This window comes from Neodiprion lecontei, chromosome 2, assembly GCF_021901455.1.
Source record: "Neodiprion lecontei isolate iyNeoLeco1 chromosome 2, iyNeoLeco1.1, whole genome shotgun sequence".
In the NCBI taxonomy this organism is placed as follows: Eukaryota; Metazoa; Arthropoda; class Insecta; order Hymenoptera; family Diprionidae; genus Neodiprion; species Neodiprion lecontei.
Window position 1 is genome coordinate 26,618,038 of NC_060261.1, and position 23,962 is coordinate 26,641,999.

The following is a 23,962-nucleotide window of genomic DNA, read 5'->3' on the forward strand; positions in this document are numbered from 1 at the left end:
TCGAAATCGATTGGAATTGAGTCCAAAAATCATAAAAACGCGTTAAAGCCCCGTCAAAAATTTACTATAATCTGATAACCGTTTGAATTTATCTAATTAACAGAGCCTTGTTGTTTCAAAGATATTAAAATTCGTACGCTGAGACTTAATTACTGTCTGTGACTGTACAAAGAGTCGTAGAGGTTTATCAAAATTGTAAAGGTTCTCACCACACCTCCATAAACTCACAATCGTAACTTCGTCCCTCTATTACGTAAATTATTCCAAAACAATCACCGATCAACGAGCAAATTACAAACTCAAGTTGAACTGATTCCAGACGACACGTAGTCACTTCTCGACAACGGTATTTCCGATTTGTTCGCTAGCATCATTATTACGTCAAATACGTTTTTCCGTAACTCTAAATCTGTTACCGAATAAAGTATGAAACAATGAATAGAACATGATTGATTCGCACTTCATAAAATCGAAACAACTATACGTTATTACGAACAGAAATGGTCGTACGATTAATTGTTCGATTTCATAGGTGTGGGGAAAAAAATGGACACAGAAATTGGCTCGTGGATGTAAAATGTACCAGCATACTAGATGCAACAATGTTTAAATTTCTCTGAAGGTTTCTTCCGTTTTTTGAACCTTCTTTTGCAGACGAGTCGGCATACCTGCGGTAGTTCAAGGAAAACTTTTACACAAGTACAGCCAACTCCAGGCATTCGTGCGTATAGATTATTGTAGATACATACGTACACGTGTATACAGTACGTACTTAGGTACTTTAGGTGCAAGTATGCGCCCTCGGCCGTCTCCTCAGCAGCATTGTTGCACGGCCTTTCTTCGCTCATTCAGGTTTTTCCCTACCTCGCTTTTTCTCCCTGTCGCGACATCCTTCTTCTGTTCTTATTCTTATTCGTCTTCTTCTTCGTCTTCTTCTACTGCTTCTTCACCGAGGAGTCGCCGAACGGTAAACCGGTTCATCACCATAACGTATAAGTCATAGCATGCACCTTCCTCCACCACCGGGTATTACGTGTTGATGCAACTTCCTTGTGAACCAAAAGATGCGCCGCAATCTACAGGGTGACTTTTAATTCACCGGGGTGCTATCCAAGTGATTACATTAATCGTTAACTATTTCTACTGGCTTCAATTGTTTTAAGATTTGTCTTGTGAATAAATATTTAAATGCATCGAAGATTTTTACTTCTGATTATTCTTAAATTGATATACCAATAATTATACGTTCAGTTCCAATAACGTTCATTCACGCTATTAGCCATTATTGGAATTCCATTGCTCTGCGATGATTCGCAACGTGGTTTTCACATTTTTGAAATACTTATTTTCAAACACCTAATCACGTTTTGCATTTTTGTTTGATTATCGCTATAATTTTTAGCAAGAAATTGCTCTCCATAATTTCAAAACAAATCCAGGACTTGGTAAACCTCGATAATCTTCAAAACTAAAATTTCACATCGTTCTTTGCAAACAGAATGACGAATGCGGAATACGGTTGCTTGAATACAAATGTAAGAACATCATAAATAAACTGTATAGTTCCAATTAAACCCACTGAGTTCATGTTAAAAAAAACATCTATAAATGCTGTATCTTCACGTTCTGTAAAGGTGCTTAATTCCTTGTAGAAACCAAGTATGGCTTATAAGATAAATTACTTGTCTGATAATTTCATTATTGTAAAAAAAAAAAAAAAAAAAATAACGATTCTGGTGAAAATTCGAGATAATTTCGGGGAAACATTACCGAAAAGGACACATGCAAAAAAAAGAATACATAGAATAGGATAAAAGAGACAAGAAAAAAATTTGCCTTTCCAAAATTTGCAGGAGAAACGTGGATTTCGTGAATCTTTGAACAGGCGTGAGAGGAAAGTCCTTGAGTTGACCATATTGGTACATATACATAGAAATATATCCATTGGGTAAGTAGATAGGTAAGTAATTTTTGTTTAGCGCGGGTAGGCAGGATTTACGATCAGGATATAAGAACGAGAAAAGCATCCCGTTACAAAAGGGAAACGCGCATATTCTCCGTACTCGGCCTCTTCCTCGGTTCCCATTTTCCGAATCCTGTTGTTCCGTAAGTAAAAAAGAAAAACCTAACCGAGACCTTCGTCGTCGTCGTCGTTCCGCACCCTCGTCAACAAAAGCGACAAAGGTTCCAGGACCGCCTGGTCCGCGTCTTCCGACCTTACGACCTGCCATTCTTACCTCCGGATGTCATCGTCGCAGAGCCGAAACAGCTGCTGGCCGACCACCGAATTCAAAAGAATGGACTCTGAGGATTTAGCTGCTGCGCACTTTCGTGGTTCTATTTAGTGCGTGCACGCGATGCGCTGCACATACTTTCCAAGGTGCCCATATCAGGGTTTGGTACACCTCGATCCGTAGTTTTTATCTTGACGATCTTTCGATTGGGATGCACTGGACGACGCTCTCCGGCCGGTTGTCATGAATTTTCATCTTTGTTAACATCGGGCTTTCGGGAATGGAACGAGCATACACCCGTCGCATAGCGCATCAGAATTGAAAATACAACTGACTCCAGGTGTTCGTTTGACTAACACACGCTAGAATTACCACCCCCAAAATCTGGAACGGACTAGTCAATATAATCCATTCCAGCTGTTTGAAAACCCTGAACGTCCCTAAACTCCGTGACTTCAAATCGGGTGAAGTATTATTCGAATGTTTTCAAATCTCCGCAAATCCACGCGAAATCGCTTTTCTCAATTTCTAAAAACCTTTCTTCCATTCCCACGAGATTTCCTAAAACCATGGAAAAACCGTGGGAAAGCGATCTAAACTGTAGATTGAAAAATAGTTTGAGGTCATAGGAATTGTCTGAATCTTAAAATAGCGTCAAAACTTTTTCGAGATGCTTCAAAATCATCCGAACAACATTGCGAAACCATTTTAAATTCTTTCGAAATCCAAGAATCATTTAACCTTACGCGAATTGGTCAGACTGTTACATTGTGATCGCAAGGATACTGCTTATCCGTTTCAGTAAAGGCCATATCCGGTTAAGAACGGATATCCGGCCTCCTCGCGGTTCAAACTGATTACGCAAACTGTCAGCTACCACTTCACTTGCGGTAAGTTCACTCTGAGTTGCAACCCCAAAACACCTCCCGATAAAGAACTAACAAATCAGATGTCAGTTTTTGATGTTATTTTTTAATTTCCCCACTATTATTTTTCCGAAGAGAAAAAGAAAAATGAAAGGGAAGTTATCGCAAACATTCCAAAGATGAAAGGTTTTAAGATCTAGATAATAACTTCCGACCATTATCGAATGGATGTTCGAACGGAATTAAATGACTACTCGGAACTGATTAGATTTTGGCCCTGATGAGTTCAGCAGTATTCAAGTTATTAGAATAAATAGATCAAAAAGTAAAAAAAAAAAATTCTTCCGACTGGCCATATGGACGAATTACCGACGTCAGTTTCAATTTAGATGAACATTGAAGTAATATTCGCCGAAATCCAGCATTCCTATCATCGTATAATCGTTAGAAAATCGTGTAATCTTTTCTTTTTGCCGTAATAAAATTGACGACGACATGGTGTATCCGTTTTTAACACTGCTGCGATCCGTTATTTTGTAAATAAAAACTGGCACCGCCTCAGGGCGAATGACACGTTATATTTTTTATAAGTCACGTGCAAGAAGGTTTTCACACGGACAATTCAATCGATCATAGGCAGTACAATAAAAAAAAAAGACGTTGGCCATGACACTGATTAGATTTGGACCGAATATCAATTTCAACCGATCTACTCGTATGCAACTAAAACGCAACCGGAATGAATCCGCATATTAATGCGCGTGTACGATGGACAAAAAAAAACTCAGCTGCGCTTTTATACACGGTTGTAAATCCCCCTCAATACCTGTCCTAATTAGGAGAGTGGCTAATTCTAAGAATGTTTCGTCTTCCGACAAGCTCGTAATTGCTGTCAGTCATGTCATCGTATCGCTTGTTCGTCAGTCATCTCATCAACTGCCCTATTCCTAAGAGTGCTTTATAAAACCAGTTCACAAAGCGTACAAAGCAATTTTGAAAAGTCGAGAAGGAAGAAAAGAAAACCAGCGTTAAGAAAAAGACGAGGAGAAAAAAAAAGCGAAGTAACAGTGAGTATGGACTATTCTTGGATATGGCAACCATTAGCACCGAGTGCCAAGTCTTCTTAAGTATCTAATACTACGAACAGCCTAGCCATCACTACGTATTTTAAATCTGTGTACGCCTACGTACGTAACTGGCAAATGTACGCAATCGAGGCAATCACGTGTAAATATACACGGGAGTCAGTAACCTCGTCCACGTAATTGGTACGTGTGAGCTTGAATATTGGATTGAGTAAGTCGTGAAGATACACCTCGTCTCCTCCTGACGTGTGATCACATGGCATCATAAAGTGAATTGGATCATACGTAACGTCATCTTGGGAAAACATGATTCTTGAATAATTCATTAGACACTAAAGTAATAAATCTGATGTGCTGGTTAGAAAGGCGCATGGATACACTTTGTTGAATTGAAATGGAAGTTAAAAAAGGATCCATCGTTTGAAAGGGAGAAAGATTCCGATTTTTGTTGATTTAGTATTTCATCTTCCTAACCCTAGAACGCTACACTGGGGTCTTAAAAGTCTCAAAGCTGAACCGTGAAAGGCAGAGAGAAATTTTTTTTCCATGTATTATATATCAGAAGTATCCAGATTTTGCAACTTTGTCAATGTCGGGATGGATTTCTCGACAAAGTGACTAATCTAATTAAAACAAAAAGAAACAACAAATCAAAATACGACTATTTTGGTGAAAGTTATGACATAAAATCGGATGTCGTAACACAGACCCAGGCATTGTAGGTATGTCGCGAAAAATAGGTATAGCATGGGTTAAGCATATCGGTATATGAAACCAAGCAATTCGAGAAGCTTGAGCGGTAGCAATATCAATTTATAAATGATATTTGAAATAATTCTGCCGTTAACTTTTTTCACTCACGTTTAATATTTACGGTTGTTTGATGCTACACTTCGTATATCTGGCGTAAATTACATGGAACGAACCGTTTTTACTTATTGTTCTTAAATAACATTTGCAGAAAATATATATTTATTTTCTAACAGTAGACAACGGTGATTATTTACAATCTATGTCACAGTGTGCAAGCAGTTGTACGTGATATTATACTTCAATGACAATACATTAAATTAAAGTGTATAAGTTATTCCAAAGAACGTCGAAATGTATGGTACATCCTTGGATAATTGAAACATCATTGCACGTACAAAATTCATTTAGTGACTGTGTAACGGAACTGATTTAACAGATTGCAGTATAAAAAAAATTTTATTCTTAGAAAATATTAAGGATTTTTTTTTCTTTGTTTCGTGAGAAAAATAATTCAAGTATTCTTGTCTGTTTTTTTTTCGGTAAAAACAACATTTTCTGTCGAGGGAACAGCAAAACACGTGGAGTGAAGCGGGGTCGACCGATCGCAGGTAGTAAAACACCAAGCTTCAGCCTGAAAGTCTAGTTCTACGAACTCTAGGGCCCTTTTTCTTTACTACTCGGCTGAATGAAAAGAGCCTCTATTGGTATTTTTAGGTAGAAGTTATTAAAAAGCGTAAGTGCCACGGTTCTAACAAAAATTGAACAAAGACTTCGATCAAAAGTGATTACATCAATAGTATATTTCTTGTCGGTGTTGTCACAATATTTCGACAACCGTTTAAGATCTCATATTAAATTTTGCAGAGAACTGTAGATAACACTCGAACGTATATATTAACTCTCTCTCTGCCTCAAAAAAATTTACACCGAGAATAATTTTCATTTTCATTCAATAATAACAAATAAACTCAATTTTTCTTACAGTTTTGCGTGATTTCGACACCTTTTTTTTTGGGAGGGCGGAGGGGGGGGGGGGGGGGGTGTAATCTTTTTTTTCTGGTATTTTTATACTCATTAACGATGGAATTAGCATCCCGAAAAATATCAACGATATATTGTAATGAACTCCCTTGTAACGAGCAACGAAAAACGAGACATTTTTTAGATATCGGACGATATTTAGTCTCTTAAATCCTGAAATTTACCCATATAGTTGAATAATTTCGGCTGTCAAGACTTGAAATTTTTGTCCAGTTTGGCCAAGAGTTACATCACGTATTTATTCGAATACTCGTCACTATCCGGCTTACGAAAATTAAGCCACATGGAGAAAATACCTTTTGCAATCTGAATGCGTGTATTCCTCAAATTCATGAACATATTCTTCAAATTATTCCTCTGGCAAGATTCGGTATAATACTCGTACACTTGTGTACGCAATAGTGTATTTCATACGGAAATGGATTAATTATTTCCAACAGGCATCAAGTCTAAGAATTCATTAGGCGGTACAAGCAGCGACACACAAGTAACTTTGTAAGAAGAAGGTCCAAGTATCGTCTAAGCTTGAAGTGCTCAATAAAAAAAAAAAAAAAAAATAAAAAAAAATTATATAAGCATATAGTACAAGGTCAATGAAATACAATCCAGCAATGGAGTTAATTCTAACTCCCCTATTTCTCCCCGGGATTAGTAGCGAAATAAGATTGCCGTACTAAAAACTAGGATACTTGAATAAACCTTACATTGATTGAAGTGTACAAAGGAAAGTAAGTGCTGCGAAAAACTGCAGGATGTTTCTTTTCACTGCTACTATTATTTCACATCGCGAATGAAATTTCTACTTTGTAGACGGCCACGATATATGATATAGAAGAGTTCACTGTACTCCTGATGTAACCTATGCAAATTAATGTCTAAGCTAGATAAGAAGATCTGAGTGTACTTGGTTGAAGGTACACTTGGGGACAATGAATCTGAGACGGTTAATTTTTTACACTAGACAGTTACGTTGGCAACACGGAGAAACCTACAGCGCCACGGTCGGCCGAGCGCGAAACCAACTCAATCTCAATAAACGTAACGTAACCCATGACCGTTGAATCTAACCTTAGAATACGTGTCGATCCAACAAGTCGTTATCTCCTTGGCATTCTAAGGTTAGATTCGACGGTCATGGGTTACGTTACGTTTATTGAGATTGAGTTTGTTTCGCGCTCGGCCGACTGTGGCGCTGTAGGTTTCTCTGCGTTGCCAACGTAACTGTCTAGTGCAAAAAATTAGCCGTCTCAGATTCATTGTCCCCAAGCGTACATTACCATCGGGGACTCCCAGTCAGACGGTGGTTCAAGGACGAAGTAGTTCTAGCCGAACATAGAAGAGTAGAAGCGGTGAGTGGCCTTCCAAGTGTCTAATTCCGCAGAACGGACGCCAATCTACTCAACTGTGCCGACAAGTACTTCGTCGATATAGCTGCAGGGTGTGAGTGTATGCAACAAAAGGATACACGCAGACACGCACATCCCTCTTCACAGGGGCTTTGACGATGTTCGTGATAATTTCCCAATTGCTATCTTATTTACATATGATACACTATACGCGGAAGACAAGTTGTTGCAACACACGCAGCAGCAGCAGCAGCGGCAATAATCATCGTACAAATTTTTCCTCCTACAATTACCCAATGAACTTCACTTGAAGAGTGACACAGATTTTTTCCACCGCGGTATCATCTACGCTAACTGCTGATAGCTCATCAGACCGTGAAGAAATAATTCCAAGCGATAGGAAACCCGACCAACTTTATAATACCGAATTCAACGAATCGTTTATCAACAACACGTGTACCTGTAGAGATGAAAGACGTAAGTTTCGACATGTTCACGGGGCGAGAGAGCGAAGAGTAAGGAAGAAGATGAAAAATAAGAATAAGAGTACGAGGGTGGTCGTGGTGGTGGTGGAGAAAAAATCGTTCCCAAGACGTCGCAGTGCGCTTAGGCGAAGTCGACGCCGACGTAGACGTAGACGAATCAGGATGAAAAGAAGGAGATAGAGAAGTCTCGGTCGGCAATCAAAGTTTGACTCCGTGCCAACATCCACCCTTCCGGCTAACCGACCGTGGGACGGACAGACAGACCGATAAACGGACAAATATAATCTGGGATGAAAACCTACTGGAAGGTAGTAGGTCGAGCACTTTTCGGTGGATACTCTACACCTAGACTTAAAAACAATGTCAAGTTACGGACGAGGTTGAAGTTAGCAGCTTCAACGATGCGCGTTTGGGAAAAAGTCGTTACTTTGATCCTCAGGATTGTCTGAAATTCAGCTAGTAAATCGCAACAAAGAAAACGTGTTCGTATTTCGAAAAGCCAAGTCCTTGAGAGTCGTTCTAAAATTGTACGACCGGATTTTCTTCCATCATGTTTCAAGGGTGCAAAAAGAAGCTGGGATTTTCAGGGTAGAAGAATATTTGTTAGGTTTTATTCTTTCTTTTGCTAGGCGACCAAAAGCTGCGAAGACCAGGCTGATGAAACCTATGAGCACTGTGGTGGTCCTTATTTAGGGTCCCGAAAAATGATTTCCGTGCTTGTCCTCCAAATCGAGTCCAAATTACTCAAAAACAATTCCTTAATTTTTTCAGATATTTACCTCCACTCCTTGTGGTGCCTCACGAGACTTTTTCGCCATAAGAATAACATGGGATCTTATGATCACTTTGAACTTTATCTTTTTTTTCTCCGACAATTTAAGTGGGAATGATTTGAATCTGACGGGGATTTCACAAGTATAATTAACTCTTTTCGAGGATATTTTTTTCTGAGAATCAGAATTTTCTATCAGAAATCTACTATATATACAACTGAAAAATGAAGCTATCGGAAAGAAAGAAATATCCTCGAAACGAGCTAATTATATTTGATAAATCACCGTTCGATTCAGATTATTTCCATGAAAATTGCGGTAGAAAAAAAAAATAAAGTTATGTAATCTTATTTTTATGGCGAAAAAAGCCTCATGAGGCTCTATAAGGGGTTGACAAGAATCTGAAAATATTAGGGAATTGTTTTTTAATTATTTAGAGTCGATTTGAGGGACGGCACGGAAAAAATTAATGGACAACTTAGATAAGTAATAACCAGCCTAATTCGAAAAAATTAGTGGACGCGTTAAATAAATAATAACGACCCTAATGAGCAAAATGCGAAGCTAAAAGAGAATGTAATGACCCTTTTATATTGATTAATATTTCAAGTAATCCGCTGGAAAGAATATCACAGTGAAATTTCGAAATATCACCATAAAAACTTGTCCGTTACATTTTTCCATATTTCTATAAGAATGTTTCAGTACATGTACAATAATTTTCTGTCAGATCTTTTTTGTTCATTGAATATTACTATTGTTATATTATTACTACATATTTTGTTTACAACCTTACATAATAGCAGGCGTTACTAAATTTTCTAATACTTGTCCCAACATATTCCGATGATGATGATGAAACTAAAAGGTAATATCCAACAGGTAATACTTTCATATATCAAGTAGTCAAAAAAACAGTTTTGAACTGACAAAAGACTTTTGATGTTCACCTCCTAGAAACCCTGAAGTTGCCCGAATTTCTCTAAAATTTTCGGGGATAGAAATTGTTATCGACTTATGGAAAATGAATATGAAAAATGTCACTTATCGATCACGGTATCGTTTTACAAACACCTTTCCGACGTTGAAAAAAAAAAATGTCAGACTTTATCCGAACTAGTAGGTAAAATTAAAAAATTGCAACAATTGATCGTACAAATTTGAACTAGATTGGAATAGTCGTTTTCACGCTAACCTTTCTTTTGCGATATCGCAGTCTGTCTTCGAGTGACTTTTTTGTAACATTTGTTACCGGTATCAGAAGCGTTTCCAAGCATCAACGTTCTTAAGAGGTGACATAAGTAGGCTTTAAAGTCGGCCGAATTCTGCTCCAATTCTACACCGCAAAGTAGGTGGGAAAATACAATTTACGCGATCAACTGGAGAACGTAACTCGGTTGGTCCTTGACTGGGTCAAACACGTGTAACCGAGGCCGGGGCGGTTGGCTGGCCACGTGGCGATAGACTATCAAGCGTAAAACTTACGAAAGCAGTAAAAACGGAGATAGATATATCCCGTAAGGAGGAAAAAAAGAATTTAACCAGAACTATGCAACGCCCAATACGTTTCTCATTGTGACGATGAAACGATGCAAAATTGAAAAAGAAACTAAAAAGTTTTTCAACCGAATGTAGAACAACTCAAAAGTCCCAGTTTATTACTTTATTCAGTCTGAAAGACGATGGGAGAGAAGAACGTTTTAACCAATATCTAATGAAAACACAAATAAGGTTTAATAATAGACTGAAAATTACCGATAACATTACCGTCGCAAGTCTGAAAGAAAATCACCATCTTTTCTAAAATTTATGTAAAACTATCGGGAGGAAAACGGGATTTTCAACGTGCGGATGCAGTTCAAACGAGTGATCAGCAACGAATTCGTGACAGAGCAGGAAGTTTCTTACAATCTTCTAGGTTACACACGGAAGTCTGAGTCACGATCTAAAATCGCAAGACATCTGGTGGTGAAAATTAGCTCGTCGAAAACGGCTGACGATGAATAAAAAATGATCAGCAGCCAACGGGATGGATCCGAGTCAGGCGAAATCGCAGGAAGTTTGAAAAAAAAAAAAAAAAACGCCAGTGCCAAAGTGATTCAAAGCGAATTGCAGTCATCGAGAGTTATTCTAATCGTAAATCGGAATATTATCACGCCTTCAACATTGATCCGTCTCGTTATGTCCAAACCACATATTCGCCCTATCGTAAACCTGATGATATTTTGAATTGCAAAAAAGTGACTAATCTATGTGGGACAATATCTCTGAGATATATTGGAAATGCCGAAGAGCCGTGCTGTTCGCAAAACTAGGCTGAAGGACATACCGAGCTCGGATTTAAAGACATGCCACGTCCTTGAACGGTGATTCGTTACCCTCGGCATAACAATACCAGAAATTGGTTCAATATTGAACATTCAAATTGATCCGGCACATTCAAGCACCGGACATTCAGTGCCAAATCGACAACGTTCTGCGATATACGAGGAAACGAATTTCCTCGATAAAATCTGTGACAAGTTTTTCCCACCAAATGGAATGGAATGCCGTGCAACCTCCGTACAACGCCCAACTTGGGTGACGACCACTCTTTACTTGGCATTGTTCGTTTATTTATTTATTTACGCATCCTCTTCCCTCCTCCCTTAAATATATTCACCGATCACTCGCCACTCCAACAGGTCTTTAGCGAAGAGACTAGACCCAGCGATACCCGGCTGTCTTTGCCCGTCACTCTCGCCGCCCACGTCGGGACTCCACGTGTCGCGGTGCCATGCCGGTACCACGCACACGCGTGCTGAATGCCATCCAAGATCCACACCACCATCGGACGGTATAACTTGAGTCACGCGACGTTAAAATCGTCGTCGGAACGGAGATCTGACCTGAAAAGAGGAGCCGCGTGCGAGACACGACCGACGAATACGTCCAACCAGAATCCAACAAAATTTTCACCTCCAAGTTTTGATGCTGGGCGAATCTTAAGCTCGGGATTGTGATGGTTGGGGACAGCTTTCGACATCTCCAATTGGAGAGTGCGAGGTCTTTTGCGTCTCTTTACCTGAGATGCTTGCATAAACTCAAAGGTTTCGGAACCTGCAAGAACGTTTCCAGGTCAGTGTATCCTACATATTAGACTATCGCTCGTTAGCTTCGAGTTGTCTGGTCGCTGCTGGTGCGTCTATCATGTGCCCAGACGATGTCCGAGGTTCTATGGGAACAGCAGTCGGTTCAGACGAAGGTTTAATTTGGTTTTGATGACATTCCCGGATGATAGATACCAGCGCTCTTTCTTTGGGATCGAAGAATACGGTATTGTGTTACATGTTCCGTTTTGGCGATATTCGAATGACAATTGTCGCAGTGTAACCGAGCGTTAGATGTGCGTTTGAATGATTGAGCTGCGTGAAAAGTCACTGTTAGTTTTAGAATATTGAAAGTAAATCGAGCAGGTTTAAATTCCTTGTAAACATGTCCGGTACAAGGTTCACAGTCGAGTTCTGCCTGGAAATGACCTCAAGTGACGCGATGATTTCCTGCGCAGTGTGTTTTTCGCCCCTCGCGTGGCAATTGCACTCGAAATAAGTGGCGCAAGTGTAAGCTAGTTAAATCAATGTGAATCTCAAATTTCACCAGAGACGAATAACTTTCTTGACCATTTATTAACGAAATTAAGCCAAATTTGATGATTTCTAACAAAGGCAACAGCTTTTATTCACTCCAAACCCCCGGAAAAGACTTTCTGTTCAATCATCGATCACATATAAATCGCTGGTATAACCTTATCAGCTTCCGAGGGAAACTCTCACTTCACTTTCGCCACTCCCAGTGACACCTTTAAGAAGTTGACATGGATCCAGTGGACTGAAGCAATTGCTCTCTTTTGTTTTTCAATGACTACCGATGAGTTTGTACCACGTATCAGTCAAGTTTCGAGTACCGTCATTATATATTTCAATGTCTTCCTTCGTTTTCAGGCATTAGCTCACGCTAATTGAGAGCTTTCAAGAGACATTTATAATCCTTTACTCCGACTGTTCGTACACTATCGATCGTTTCGAGGGGTTGCCTAACGATTTATTTCCCGAGCTCGTAGTCCCAACAAAATTGGTTTTACGGTACCCTCTAAGCGCTCTTCGTTGGCTTATCTCTGAAACCACGTGCACTTGATTTAACGTGTGAATATTTTCTCAATATTCCTTAATCCGAAGGCGTAAGTAATTTTCAATCAAAATTCACGGAAATTTGTTCTCTTTTTCAACGCATCGCTCTTCTTCCGGTGATTCCGAGGACATTAAATCATCGCGTGTAAGAAATTGTCACTCAAACGAAGTGCGATACTCATCCAGTCGGTATATTAGAACGCATGGATGAATTATACGCGTATCTACAGATTCTCAACGTATTTTTACAGCACGGTAATCATCAAGGGGACGGGCGAGGGATCAGCCTCGAGAAAATCATCAGACCAGCAAAGTCAAGGCATGACCAATTACGAGGCTTACCTGGCCGCAACAATTAGTAGGTATACCGCATTATAATTAATATAGATGACTACCGCCGGGACATTGTGGATATAGCCTTCTTCCCCTCAACTGCCGGTGAACTACGACTGACCTTTACTTTAACCAGGTACCCGGGTACTCACTCCATTAAAAATACAGATCAAAAAACTCGTGCGCGGTTTCTTACACATGATGCAATTAGTGTAATTGCTAGCCGTACATTCGTTTCATCCTTACGGAAGCGTATTGATTTCGAAGAGGAAATATTTTCTTCGTACCAACACCTGCTCATGTATTCAAAATAAACCAATTTGAATTGAAATCAATAACTTCTACAGTTTTCAGTCTCATTAATTTCAGCTTCCAAGTAAGCGAGCATGTCAGATTCGTTGCGGTGAACCAAATAAAACTTTTTGACAATCTCGATGAAACGAACACCAGATTGAAGTTAGTAACGTTGATATAACGAAATATCGAAACTAAAGTCACTGTTTCCAAAATTTATAACGACTTTAAAATATTTTAATTTCCAAAATCCGAGTACGTTTCACTTTTTAAAAATATATCACTCAGTTCGAGACGATCCTACAGTTACGAAATAATTATTAATCCAAAAAACGAATCGTTACATCAACGTTACAAACTTCTTTCGACACTTCTCTCGAAAGGAAAACCACGATTCAAGCATTACACTGACCTTATAATTTTTCGCCGGTCATTCGGATGCAATCTGTCAGCCATTGTTGCGTCAACTTCTCTGAGCTTCCGGTGCAGCTCGTCGGTGCTGATTGCGTCGTCGAATTTGATCTTCTTCGAAGCCGGGGCGTCGATATCGGCACTTTCGTATTCCTGTGTTTCACTTTCGCACACATCACTCACCCGATTTTCACCCACTGCACTACGATTTTCATCGTCAACCACGACAACACTCGTCGCACGATCCGATTTAACAACATCACTACCTCGCATATTCACGAAACCATCGTCGCGGTCGAAAACTAAGGAAGAACACGGCTCGTCGATCGCCGTATCCTTTGGATCCTCGATGAGCACCTGCCACAGCAGAGATTCTATGTAATAATTCGTCCCGCCGACGATTATTGGCACCTTTCCGACACTCAGGAGCTTGTCTATCTATGTCTATTAAGGAAATCGTAGTAGATTAGAATGGATTGAATGAGAAATTAATCGACTGGTTAAGATGAGGATATCGATATCATCTGTACGGCATATGGAAATACAGAATATATTCCGGGTTGATTGTTTTTGACAAGAAATAAAAAAAATTACCTCAACCCTGATCCGAATTTTTTCAAGTTTTTACTGTCGCAATTTTCAATTCTGACATTTTACTCGTAAAGTTTAAAAATATTCAATCTGGATTCTCAGTATTTTTTTTTTTTTATTCCTTACCAGATTTATCTTCAACCAATTTTGAGTCCAAGGTGAGAAAAAAATTAATATGATATTCACTGTAACAACGATTTATAATCCTGAAATTCTAACTGGATTCTTCAAGGTACCAAAAGCATCGTGATAAAAACTAAAAGTATTTCAACCATCGATACGATTCGCCACGAAAAACTTGAGACGAAGTGAAATCTTTTGTATCCACAGGATTTTTTTGACGGTTCTCTACAAAGTTGTATCGAGGCATTATTAGCTTTAATAATATATACGTACAGAACAGGTGTATAAAAATAACGTCCAGATCGACAGAGCGATAAATTTCTCCGGACACAAATTAAACTCATCGTGCTTATCTAGCTAACAGCGAGTTATCCTAGACATTCAAGCTGTGTTAAATGTATAATAGTAGCGTTTGACTCGAGGCAGGTGAAATTAAAGCAGATGAAATATGAGGGCAGTCGTAGTCCGCGTGTCACCAGGTGCACCAACACTCGGACAATTATGTGGTATTAATCAACACCCAAACGGACCAAATCTAACATCTACATTACGGGGCGGACAAAAAGTTCACTTCCCTGCCCACTGGGTGTATAATTGTGAGATTATATGGGCAAATAACAAGGACGAGATGAAAATTTACAAATTACTACCTTAAGCTTGATCATCGGATCATAAGCTCCATGACTCGTCCAATCGGCACACGATCAGGAAGCGCCGTGATGCCGACAATCATAGTCCGTCTACCTGCTGGTATTAAAGGATACAACAGGCAATGCTCTGTTCCTGAAATCAACGACCGAGAACGTCGACAAGGGATCCACGACGTCGAGCATATGGTGCGGAGCCATGGCTTGCTCCTCTTTGGTTACCTTCGCTGTAATCACGTCCAACCCTTTGTAGACCTGAAAGTAGAAGAAAGGTCGTCGTTAAGGAAGATAAGAGGAAAAGCTACACGTCTGAAACACACCCGTAAGAGGTCCGTTTCCGTTTTAATCTATATTTTATTTCTACGGCGTTCCTTTTTATTGGCAATTTCACCGTCGTCGGAGAAACATGACTTCAATTGCAAGGAATTTGGGATATTTGCTCAGTTCCCAACCAAATTACAGATTCGATTCAATTCTATCATTCATTCCTTGTTCTGTTTTTGTTGTAGCGATAAACATCTATAAGTGGATTTCCTCATTACTTCAGTCTCGATTTACGAAAAGTTTAGATAGGGACTTATTATCGGCAGATACGGATTCTGCAAAGAACCTTTTTATTAAGTAACCGCTAGATTTATGACTTTTAACAGCATTATCCCACCTTCGGAATGCAACTCATGTTTATTGCAGATGTTGTCCCTCTAACCGTTATCCACTTCAAGTTCAATATTTTTCTATAACAAAAGGACTCAAATATACTGTTTCAAGTGATGATAATTTACAGACATTTCTCAAGAGAAAGATGATTTTGTTCTCTATTTATTTCACCAATTTTAAAAAAGCTTTACTTAGAAAACTTTCAACTAATGTACCGGGTCGTTATACCCGTACGATTTACAAATTACAAATGCATTGTCAATAAATAGTATTTTCCAAGACAATCGAACAGAGAAATTGAATATTACCGGCAAAAATTTGACTCGTTGAACAGTTTACATTTGACGATAATTGCTTGCCAGTAATTTACATATGCTTTGAAAATTGAGGTTAATAAATAACTTTCTCCATTAATCGATGAAATAAATTAAAAAACTAGTTGTTCCCACGATGAACGATGACTTAAGATTATTTTCATCTGATTATACGACGGTATATTCGAAGTATCGAAAGAAAAGTATAAATTATAAAAAATTGATATTTCAGGTTGAAACATTCGTTAATAAATAACCATTCGAGTATAAAATTTGTACAAAAATTTTTAATACTTTTGGGACTAGGAAAGTGATATCCGCAAACATTATCAAATCCTAGATGATCCGGGTCAGGAATTAGTCGAGTTACGTTGCCGTGACCGGCGTTATTATTATTTTCGATGTTATTGCTGTTGTTTCTTGTAGTATAAAATTTTCATGAAGTGTATAAAAATATATTGAATTAGTTATGTCGATTAAAGATTGTTTACATCTCAAAAAATTAGAATCTCCACAAGTTTCGAATGGAAAACTTTTTCGAATATCGTATTTTTACACTTCTTAAGTAAAAACTTCGAGGCTCTTGCCAGAGTTAAAGATGTCGACTAAATACAAATTCCAAACACACGTTTCATTTTCATACATGTGCACAAATTTCGCTCACTTGAAGCATATCGATATTCAAAAATTTCGCGATATCGCGCCACCCCGTTGGAATTTTTTTTTTTTTTTTTCTTTCCAACCGAGTAAATTATATGGTACCAAACTTTATTTCACGGGTAACAAAAAAACACTCTCAACATCTTGCTACATGAAAGGTGTCGCGTGCGAGGAAAAATCATTAGCTGCAAGCTCCGAGGAAAAGATATAATGTTTGTAGGAACTGACTCGAGCAGAGCCCGGTTCCGAACACTGTTGGTAACACTGAGAAACCTGCAGCGCCACAGTCGGCGGAGCGCGAAACAAACTCAATCTCAATAAACACAACATAACCCATGACCGTCGAATCTAACCTTAGAATACCGCGGGGATAATGACTTGTCGAATCGATACGTATTCATTCTAAGGTTAGATCCAACGGTCATGGGTTATGTTACGCTTATTGAGATTGAGTTAGTTTCGCGCTCCGCCGACTGTGGCGCTGTAGGTCTCTCCGCGCTGCCAACGTAACTGTCTAGTGTAAAACATTAGCAGTCTCAGATTGATTGTCCCCAGGTGTACATACGTGCATGGGACAAAGCCGGAATTTCGTCGGGGTTCGAATCTCGGATTTACCAAAAGGGGGGCCCGAGGCACGCGCCTCGGCGACGAGCGATGTTCGTCTCTGTAACCGGTACCGGTCCACCGTCAGGAACGAGACAAAGGGCGCTCTTCGCGTCACCTGTTCTTCCCCCGTTTTATACTCCCGATGCAGCCAACTCCTGTTGGGAAACACCTGCCGTCTCACTAAAAGCCCCGTGCGTATATCTATACGTGTATCATTATTACACCGCAAAGGCAGACGGAGACGTTACCGAGGCGCGCTTCGAAGCTTTTCTCGGGTTCCCGGGGCGCCCTACTTTCTTCGTTTTTACGTAATCACGATTTTCTAGAATCACGAAAAAACGAGGAAACCTGCGCTGCGTTGTACTAATGAGGCAGAAGTAGATAAGAAGAGACTGTAATAAGCTGGGTGATGAAAAAAACTGACATTTTTTGCCACGGTCACAAACGGATGATGATCGTGTTTCTCGCGCTTAACACCGGCTCGGTTTAGTTCGTTAGACGATCGAATCGGAGAGACCGGGTCTAATTGACGTAGGTTTCTATCTATATTCGAAGAATTTGGGAAGTGGTAAACGATATTCGCTCTCTTAATACGAATCAGTCGTAAGTATAACGCTGGAAAAAATCAGTGCGCATACAATGAAAATCAGTGAAAAGTCACTGAATCAGTGGTATGTACTACTTGTAACTAGGAATCAGTGAATTTTCACTCATTCAAATTTAGAGAGTAGGAAGAAACAGACGCGTGGACAACAAGTTTGTAGATGAAAATGTCTCGCCTACTTCTTGAAACCCTACAATTCTTATCTAAAACATATTTCCGCGAAGCCTAGATTGTTGAGAATATATTTGACCTACATTCCACTGAAAACGGGACACCTACAATGTATGACAGAATACGTCGTAACGTCTAAATCAAAAGCGAAAAGTCTTTTAGCAAACTTTATGAAAATACGTGGAAAATTCGAAGACTATGAAATTTTATTCGAATCGATCAGGCTGTTTTTCGGAATTCAATTCTGAAAATGTCCGGAACAATCTTAAGGTTATTGATAAGTGAAAGAATTATACTGCGTTGTGTTACCGAAATATTGAACAATATACTACCCCACGCGCATTGCATACGACGAAAATGAATTCTGACCATTCTGAGCGTTTTCATAGAGTTCTGGGTAACTTGGAACAGATTCTAGAGATAATGAGCATTCATTTTTTCAACACGATAGGCGTTTGAAAAGTTCCTTGTGTTTTTTATTCCAATTAGGATCACTGGCTAATCGCAAGTACTGCAGTCAACATTTTTATAAGAGTTCCGGGAGTTTTAGCGAGTCTTCTTGGTAACTTACCAAGACCGGAGTTATAAATATAATCCGAATAAATTATTCCGACTCAATGAGAAATAAAAAATGTTCACGGGGTGATCAATTCGCTTTATAAAGAAAAACATTATAAAGTTAAAGTTTGTAAGCGAGCATTTGAATTTTGCGGTTAAGAAAAAGTGAGTATGAAAAATTATAGTAACAATTGAACTTTCGCGGTGCCTTAGAATGAATATATATATAATAAAAGATTGGTTACAAAAATGTATTAACACGTTATTTTTATGGAATATATTGCCAGGCAAGATTTTCAAAAGTTTGAACGTTTGAACAAATTCTTTCATAGCATAATTATAGATAAATTTTCTAATATTCTTTTTAGATTCAACGGAAAAAAATGATACACTCCCATAAATCGGTAATTGTCTACCGACGAGAAAAAAAAAAATTGCTAATTCGATTCAAACTATTACGAATAAATTTGAGTCTGTACAATTAAGCACGATCAAACTTGAATTACATTCATTCACCAAGATTAAATTCCGTCAAATGAACATTTTTTTAGGTCACAAGAAAATTGATTAATCAATCAAGCGAGGCGTAATATAAAATGATTATAAATCCTGACGTAACGAATTAAATCTACGAACGAGCGTAGTTCGCAAAATTAGTTTCCGCGTCACGAGTTCAAAGCGTTGCTGAAAAGAAAAATGCTAAAGTAACATTATAAATTCCGAATTCCGGCCTTCTCTAGGTTTCTCGATTATCAAATAATTCTCGGAGTTGTACTTTTGACGCGGTCGCCGTGTTGGCACAAGTGTCGAAAAGACAATTAATCGTTGCGGAGCCATGCGCATCGACGTAAAATTGTCTAAGACTTGGCACAGCTGGTCGAACGAGCAACTCGCAATACCGAAAGTAAAATTTCCACGGAATACGATGAGCAAACGAGCGTATAATCGATGTTTAAAAAGGTGGTCTTCTAAGGCGACCACGTGCCCGGAATTAGAGCGGTGATAATCCGTTTGTACGCAGACGGCAGGTAGAATTTTGTGTTTCACAGTTGCACGAAGCTTAGGCGCAACTTTGGCGTACAAATTACATCGAAGCGAACGAACGCCACGGAAGTAAATTTTCTACACACGGCGATTTTTTACACCGAGGATTGAGGTGGCGAAACAGGGGCACAAAAACCAGACGACACGTATCTCATTGTTGGAGAAGAGGAGGATTAGCTCATTCTTGCTGGCGCAGCAGGCTCTTAAACTTCTACAAAACACGGACGCTTCTTCTATACTCGCTTTTAAAATCCATCGCGCTTGGGTTATAGTTACGTGTGTATTTTCGTGTGATACGAATGTACCAGCGATAATATAACTAAACGAACGTTTCACGGTCGTTAATTTTTGCACAAGTCAAGCGTGCAACGTTGAAAAGCTTCTCTTCACTCTTGCTCAACGTGTCAAACTCTGCATTCCCGAATAAGTATCAAATGTTTTTTTTTTCCATCCTCTATTTTTCAACACTGCGTATTTGTTATAACCTGGCGCATTAGACGAAACTTGAATCCATGATGGATTTTAAGGATACTGGGTAATTTTTACAATCAAAAGAATTTCAGTTCATTCCGCATACTCGTGATTTTTAAACTTCTTTTATATGTCAAATGACGCGTACATGAAACTGCAAATTTCAACGTGTCCTAAAATTTATGACAAAAAGTATTCTTCATTGCTCGAATTCATTTTTATGTTTATTCTCGACTCAACCATATAGTCAACTTTTTTTACCTGAAAGGCAGGTCGAAAAAGGTCGAATATTAAGTTGTTCTATTTTTTATTTCGTTAGATTTACTAACAATTTTCAAAAACAGATCAAGTAATATACGTATATATAATAACGTCTCAATCTTTTACGTTCATTTTGTCGAATTTATGAATTCGCAGGTACACATGATTTAGATCTGGCGTTTTAACGATTCGGGACCTACGATCAACAACGAAGAAAATAAGATCCTTTCGAAGAAAAGCGGTCCAGACTACGTGAAACGGTGACGTAGCAAAAAATAATGAACTTGGAGGCTTCAACAATTTACAAATCGAAATTGAAGAGACCTAAAGAGCTGAAAGTTTCAGACAATCCATTTATTTGGGAAAGCTTTCATTAAAAAAAAAAATCGGTGACTTGAATGTGCAGGTTTGGATCAAAAATTAATGGATGTAGGTACCCGTCTATAATACATATGTAAAGTTACTCGATTTTTGTACAATTTGACTGATCTAAAAACGGATTGCGACAAGGAAATGTCCCCGCTTCTTGCCAATCAATCATAAGTGAAAAAGTTCCATAGTAGTTGAGTTTCAAAAACAATAAAACTGTGGCGTACGCATGCGCGAAGAGAAGAAAAAAAAAAAGGGTCAAATTCATCCAGCATCTGCAATTGGATCCAATGCCGTATTCCATTAAAGACATTAAGTTCTTTCTAAGTCTGCCTGAGGATGCCATTAACAAACAGGACACATGGTTAAATAGAGGATAGGATCCTCGTGATTCCGCGGTCGGAGCATCATACCTGCCCAAAAACCTGTTCGCAACCGTCAAGAGTTGTCCACCACCTAGAGGCACGTACAATACTGCCGCACGTATAGCAGACTCTATAAGAGAAGCATAACTAAAGTTTGCTCTAACAAATAGCACAATTCGAGCAAATTACGGTACTCGTGCGTCCTGACGTAGGATTAACAGAACACCAAGAGGACCAACGCACACAGAGAGGTATTAATCTGAGGAGAGAGAGAGAGAGAGAGAGAGAGCCGGAGCAAGCGACGAGCTCGATGTGCGATAAAACACGACGACTAACAGTACAAGGTGAAGGTATGTTTTCGGTGTGTTTGTGTGTGTGTAGAAATAGCTGCGGGAGAGGAGAGAAAAAAAAAGGGATCAAACGCTAATAGAAAGATAGAAGGCTACGCGTGTCTTCCGATGTGTATAATATTTGACGGTGTGACTGATTGAGTGGGAGGATCGACGCGAGGGGGCAGAGAGATCGTAAGTCTGGTAGTAGACGTTTCGGAATTTCTCGCAAGGAACTACCCGACTACTTTTAATAGCCTCCGGGCTAGTTGCCCGCGATCTGACCGCAACGGCAGTCTCTCCTCCGGATCATGACGCCTTGCGAAACGGTATTAAACCGTTCGCTCTTTGGTCACTTTGTACCATACAGGGGATTGTTGTTCGGTATCTTTAGCATCCGGCATACGAAATTCATCGCATTCCTATTTGGGTTTTGGAATAAACTAAGGAACGAAATACCGAGACAATTGGATTGGAAAGCGATGTTACAAGAGAAGTCAGCATGGACTTACCGCCACAAATATCAAAGGAGGCGTTGAATCCAAAGTTGGCTGGCTACTGCACGACAAAGGTTTCTGCGATTCGCAAGATTTAAATGATACGACAAGGCGTGCCATGAATGTCCATCTTACGCGTGAAGAAGAAGTGAGAAAATAGGATTTGATAGAGAACTTTTCAACAACGACCTGGAACCTGGAATATTTTTATGGGAAGAAAGTAAGAAACAAGTTGAAGGAGGCCAAGAGGACCCAGCAAATAGGCGAAGACCTCGAAGTGTCGGTGCAAAAGGCATTCCAAAAACTAGCCGGTAGATATTTGACCTGGAAGTCCCTTCGTGTAAAGAACCAAAAATAATCACAGCGGGATGAGAGATCGAGAATCCCAACGACGATATTCAACAACAAATATTGATATTCAACATTCAGCATCAAGCATTTATCATCCAACCGCTACATCTCATGAAATTTTCAATATTTACACGCTATCCGGTATATGGAATTCATTGTTAAACATTGAAAATACAGCATTAGGCGTCTAGCATTATTAGTTATACTCGATATTTGTATAGTATTTTATATTCACCATGAGGCGTTAAAAACCTCTCACCCATTGTATTGTTCATTCAATTCAATTTTTTAACACCGAATAAACGTAGAGTTCAACCTGTGAAAAATTATTTATTCACTACGTAGTACGCAGAATTTTATCCTTCACAGACTTGAATTCCATTCTCAACATTTAGCACTTATAATTTAAGTATTCGTAATCAGTATTCAGAAATTGAACATCTACCAATAATCCAATGATCGCTACGCGGGATTTACTTTTCAGTATCTCGACATCAGAATATGTGTTTAAAATCAGTATTTACCATTCAGTACTCGGCGGTGTTAAGCATGTTTTTCATACTAACCAAATACACGAAGTCTCGAACAGTAGCAATTCAGTATTGAATTATACTAATCTGACTCTACTATTTTTTTATTATTATCATTATTTTTTTCCGTTCAATCGAACCGATTTGAAAGTCGAGTATTACTTTGGTGCCGATGTAATTACGACCGCACGAAATTGGCCATTGGCAAAGGTAAGAGTTAAGCAAAGAAAAGGAAGAAGAGAATCTAGCACACGTACGAGTGCGCCAAGCAAGAATCGAGATCAAGGATCGAGGAACAATTGAAGTGAAATGATCAGATACCTCGGGAAAAATAACTTTGACACAGAGATATCTGATATGAAAGATTTACGATTTTTTTAAAGACGTTAGGTCATCTTCGATTACTTGATAGGAGACATATCATTTTTTATTGAATATGATCGTAGCTGGCCCGATTAACTCATTGACAGACAAATCTGATTGGGAAAAAAAATGGCATCTCATTTCAAAAACTCAAAATACACACATACTTACTTCAGTGATTCGGTATGGAAATTCGACACAAAGGTAGGAAAGTTACTTTTTCGCACGGAACTATTGAGAGGGTCGAGAACTAATTCGCGAGAATGAGGATTTGTAGTCGGAGTGAGGGAACCGAAATACTGAGAAATGTAATCCCCTCGCAGCCCGCGAGCGGCTCTATTGAGAGGTTGCAGTGAAGTACCGTCTGAAGTTTCCCTTCCAAGTAAGATTGTTATCGGAGACTTTTTCTTTAGTGAAAGTTATTTTTGCCAAAATATATCCTATAGTATGTTACTCGAAATGGGCAGGGTTGAAGTTCGTAGTTTGAAAACTTTCGAAAGTACTTGATTCCGAATTTTTTTGTGACGAAATATGGAGTAAAGAAATCAAACTTTTACGAAACAACAAAGTTTCGAGTGGTTGGAAAACCGACGGCTCAAAGTTCCGAAGTGCAAGATTCCAAAAATTTAAGATACGATAGAGCAGAGTTCGGAAAAGTAAAGTC

General features: G+C 39.0%; 1 protein-coding gene across 3 annotated transcripts in view; it reads right to left on the reverse strand.

Moving 5' to 3' along the window:
* Window positions 1-23,962, reverse strand: part of LOC107228172 (tRNA dimethylallyltransferase) — a 117,526-nt gene that overhangs the window by 65,684 nt on the left and 27,880 nt on the right. For all 3 annotated transcript variants that reach the window (XR_006902729.1, XM_046730807.1, XM_046730806.1), the window contains exons 2-3: window positions 15,266-15,403; window positions 13,789-14,225 (exon numbers count right to left, since the gene is read on the reverse strand). Coding sequence is in view for 2 of the 3 variants with exons in the window: in XM_046730807.1 (XP_046586763.1) it covers window positions 13,789-14,225; window positions 15,266-15,403 (575 nt within the window). In the remaining variant the exon portion in view is untranslated. The remainder of the gene's footprint in view (window positions 1-13,788; window positions 14,226-15,265; window positions 15,404-23,962) is intronic.